This window comes from Babylonia areolata, chromosome 16, assembly GCF_041734735.1.
Source record: "Babylonia areolata isolate BAREFJ2019XMU chromosome 16, ASM4173473v1, whole genome shotgun sequence".
Classification (NCBI taxonomy): domain Eukaryota; kingdom Metazoa; phylum Mollusca; class Gastropoda; order Neogastropoda; family Buccinidae; genus Babylonia; species Babylonia areolata.
The window spans coordinates 19,648,831-19,653,830 of NC_134891.1; the positions used below are offsets into that span (position 1 = coordinate 19,648,831).

The window sequence follows — 5,000 nt, forward strand, 5'->3', positions numbered from 1 at the left end:
ACGATGACGACGACAGCGTTATAAGATTATTGTCCTGTGTATCTTGATCTTTTCTGGTCCATGGTTCGCGCTTTGGTTACTTTGTATTTTCCCGTCTAATAATGTTGCATCACCATGGTGATAAGATTTCGTTTTGTGCAAAGACTGGGGGATTTCCGCTTTTTTTTCTTTTTTTGTTTTGTTGTTGTTTTTTTGTTTTATTTTTTTCTATTTTGTTTTGTTTTGTTTTCTTTTATTATCAGTTTCGTGTTCTTATATTTATTTCATTTTATGCATTTGTATCATTAGCCTCCGTTTTTGTCTCGGTATATCTTTTTACACGGCACAGTTTTTAAAGACCGGAGATGTATAACTTATATTACAAAGTTTATCATCGAGTTTAGAGTATTAAATGCTATGATATGATGTTTTTGGAATAAGAAGATATATATATATATGTGTGTGTGTGTGTGTGTGTGTGTGTGATTTGAAAGTAAGAAGAGAGAGAGAGAGAGGGGGGGGGAGGGGGGGACCTACAAGTCGTCTCACGCCTTTGAATATAATTTTGGATGTTGATGATGTTGATAACGTTTGATGATGTTATTGTTCTTGTTCTTCTTTGGGTTAAAAAAATTATTGTTGTTGTTCGTTTTCCTTAGTATAAATAAATGTTGGGTTTCTTTTTTTTCTTTTTCTTTTTTCTCCATTTGAAAAGAACATTGCTAGAAGATTGTTAAGAATCATTAAACAAAATGACAGAAAAAAACCAGCAACAAGAAGATATTTGTTTTGTTTCCTTCAAAACTGTGGTGCTCCTGCACGCGTGTTGTTATGGAAGCAGAGTGAGAATCAGTGTTATGGAAGCAGAGTGAGAATCAGTGTTATGGAAGCAGAGTGAGAATCAGTGTTAATCCCTTGACCGCTGATGACGAGTATGCTCTTCAGTGAAACAGTGTCATCTCATTGTGGGAAAAACTGACCTTACAAGTCAAATGTGCCATTTATCTTTCTTCATTTGGACTCCTCCTCCTCCTCCTCCGCCTCCTCCTCCTCCTCCTCCTTCTTCTTCTTCTTCTTCTTCTTCTTCTTCTTCTTCTTTTTCATCATCATCATCATCATCATCATCATCATCATCATTTTCTTCTTCTTCTTCTTCTTCTTCTTCGTCTCCTTGTTGTTGAGATTGCATGACTTCGGTCCAGCAGTATCAATCACGCCTACACAAGTTAATGAAAAATATCAATTGCACTTTACATTCACGCCACACTGATCCCATGTCAGCGAAGTTCAGCAGACAAGGGGTTAATTACATGTCGTCGAAAGCCACCGACTATCACTGTTCCAACGTCGCCAGGCAGTGTGTGGAAAAGGAAGAGAGACCAGACCAGCCCAGACAAGACAAAAGAAGACTTTTTTTTTTCTTTTTTTTTTTTATTTTTTTTTTTTAAGGAAAACCGCGTGGCGCCACACGAAAATGTTACATATTTCATGTAAATAACTAATACAGATATTAATCACATTTGGTATTGTGCTTTTTTTTTTTTTTTTTTTTTTTTAACAATGGTCATACCAGTTGTCTGGTTAATGAAGACATACGTTTTCTTCTAGGGAGAAAAGATCAGAAGAAAAAAGTTAAACATACAAGAAATACAACATTATGCAATGTGTACATGTCAGAAGTGAGGGGGCATTTATCCTAAACACAAATATGACAAATTCACTGTATTGAAAAAAAAAACACCACACACACACACACACACACACACACACACACACACACACACACACACACACACACACACACAGACAAACACACACACACACACACACACACACTAATGAAAAAACAACAACAACAAAACAAGACAATAGGCATTTCAGGGAGCCTTTTCTGTTCTGTTCACACTGGTCCATACTTCAGAAAAGTCTTACTGTTACGTGTTCAAATTTCAAGGTAAAAAATATATAATTATTATACATACGAGTTTGCCGGTCTCCTTTAATTAACTGTCTCCATACGAACGGCGAAAGAGACGACGTTAACAGCGTTTCACCCCAGTTACCATCATCAAAATATTGCAAGCGGAAGGCTCTTATACTGAAGAGGTGAATGTTGACAAAGAATACCACAATTCTGACGACGGAAGCTAAAGGTTGGGTCATTCAGCCACCCACTGGACATCCGAGGGGTCTGTGTAGATGAGAAGAGAGGACTGGCCGTACTGAGTGAGTTCATTAAGGATTTCCTGATCCACCCAAATGATTTGCGAGACTTCTAAAATCAATCATTGTATTGTATCGCATTACATCGTACGTATCGTATTGTATCATAAGAATTTTTTTTTTTTATCGTATCGTATTGTGTTGTATTGTATTGCATTGTGTTATATTGTAGCGTTTTGTTTTTGTGTTGTATTGTATCGTATCGTGTCGTATTGTATTGTATTGTATTGAATTGTATTGTGCTCAAGCAAATTAAAGCATGTTGTTTATGGCCTAGCCGGCTACAAAGGGACATTTCAAGGCTGATCACCTATCAGTTCTATATATATATCAGTTCTTTTAAGCAAATCAAGGAACACACATTTATGTTAAAAAGTTGATTCCAAGATGAAAAGAACCATTTCACTCACTTTTCATTTAACCTCGTGAAACAGAAACCACGTTTAGATGGGCGCAACAGCCGAGTGGCTAAAATGTTGGACTTTCAGTCTGAGGGTCCCGGGTTCGAATCTCGGTAACAGCGCCTGATGGGAAAAGGGTGGAGATTTTTCCGATCTCCCAGGTCAACATATGTGCAGACATGCCAGTGCCTGAACACCCTTTGTGTGTATATGCAAGCTGAAGATCAAATACGCACGTTATAGATCCTGTAATGTATGTCAGCGTTCTGTGGGTTATGGAAACAAGAACATACCTAGCATACACCCCCCCGAAAACGGAGTATGGCTGCCTACATTGCGGGGTAAAAACCGTCATACACGTAAAAGCCCACTCGTGTACATAAGAGTGAACAGTGCATTGATTGATTCATCGTCGACATGGATTACTCAAATATTCACTTATCTATCCATTTATCAGATGAGATGAAAATCATAATTATGTCCAAGAGCTTTTCGAGTCAATCGCTTGAAATCGAAAATGACGCTTTTGACACAACTAGAGAAGTGTTGGCCTGGTGGTATCGACTTCTTCTAGGAATGGAAAGAATCTGATCGCATTGGTTCGAATCCCACAAACGCCAGTGTTTCCTCCTCCTTCCCCCCCACCCCCCACTAAACCTTGAGTGGTGGTTTGGACGCCAGTCTTTCGGATGAGTCGATAAATCGAGATCCCATGTACAGCATGCACGTGTCAGACGTAAAAGAACCCATGGCAACAAAAGTGTTGTCCCTGGCAAAATTCCAAAGAAACATGCACTATGCACTTCTTGATCTCTCTCTCTCCGTCTCTCCATTTCTCTCTCTCTCTCTCCTTTCTTTCTTGACAATCGTTTTTTTTTGGTTTTTTTTTTGTGATTATGGTCTTCTTCTTCTTCTTACTTCTTATTACTATTCTTATTCGTCGTTCTTATTCGTTCTTATTATTTTATTTCATTTAATTTCTTTATTTCTACGTTTTGTGTCGTTCTTTATTTTTATGTTTTGTGTCGTTAAATGAGCAGAATCGTAAAATGGCCTTTACTGAGCCTGATTCTTTACCCATTAATGATTCAATCAGTCAGTCCTCTTCTAATAATCATAATCATAATCATCATGATACGATGATGAGGTGAGGATGATGATGATGATGATGATGATGACAATGGTGATGATGCTGATGATGACAGTGATAGTGATAATGCTCGTGATGATGATGGTGAAGATGATGCTGATAATGATGGTGATGATGATGATGGTGATGGTCATGCTGCTGCTGCTGCTGCTGCTGCTGCTGATGATGATGATGATGATGATGCTGGTGATGGTGGTGGTGATGACGATGACGACAGGATGGACTGGTTGCTTTCAGACATCCCCTTCGAGCGGGAATCGAAGGTGATGAACAAGACGGTGACGTGTGGAGAAAAGAACTGGGGGGTCTTCCCCTTCCTCACCTACACCTGTGATGACATCAAGTCAGTGCTGTCTGTCTGTCTGTCTGTGTCTCTGTCCCTGTGTCTGTTTGTGTGTGTCCCTTTCATACCCCCTCTCTGTCTGTCTCTCTGTCTCTTTCTGTCTGTCTGTCTGTGTGACGTGTGGAGAGAAGAACTGGGGGGTCTTCCCCTCCCTCACCTACACCTGTGATGACATCAAGTCAGTGCTGTCTGTCTGTCTGTGTCTCTGTCCCTGTGTCTGTTTCTGTGTGTCCCTTTCATGCCGCCTCTCTGTCTGTCTCTCTGTCTCTGTCTGTCTGTCTGTGTGACGTGTGGAGAGAACTGGTGGGTCTTCCCCTCCCTCACCTACACCTGTGATGACATCAAGTCAGTGCTGTCTGTCTGTCTGTGTCTCTGTCCCTGTGTCTGTTTCTGTGTGTCCGTTTCATGCCCCCTCTCTGTCTGTCTCTCTGTCTCTGTCTGTCTGTCTGTCTGTGTGACGTGTGGAGAGAAGAACTGGGGGGTCTTCCCCTCCCTCACCTACACCTGTGATGACATCAAGTCAGTGCTGTCTGTCTGTCTGTGTCTCTGTCCCTGTGTCTGTTTCTGTGTGTCCCTTTCATGCCGCCTCTCTGTCTGTCCCTCTGTCTCTGTCTGTCTGTCTGTGTGACGTGTGGAGAGAACTGGTGGGTCTTCCCCTCCCTCACCTACACCTGTGATGACATCAAGTCAGTGCTGTCTGTCTGTCTGTGTCTCTGTCCCTGTGTCTGTTTCTGTGTGTCCCTTTCATGCCGCCTCTCTGTCTGTCTCTCTGTCTCTGTCTGTCTGTCTGTGTGACGTGTGGAGAGAACTGGGGGGTCTTCCCCTCCCTCGCCTACACCTGTGATGACATCAAGTCAGTGCTGTCTGTCTGTCTGTGTCTCTGTCCCTGTGTCTGTTTCTGTGT

The 5,000-nt window shown here is 41.3% G+C and overlaps 1 protein-coding gene across 1 annotated transcript in view; it reads left to right on the forward strand.

Moving 5' to 3' along the window:
* The window catches only part of LOC143290908 (uncharacterized), a 98,445-nt gene that overhangs the window by 64,304 nt on the left and 29,141 nt on the right, over nt 1–5,000 (forward strand). The window contains exon 2 of the mRNA XM_076600466.1: nt 3,991–4,096. Coding sequence (XP_076456581.1) covers nt 3,991–4,096 — 106 coding nt within the window. The remainder of the gene's footprint in view (nt 1–3,990; nt 4,097–5,000) is intronic.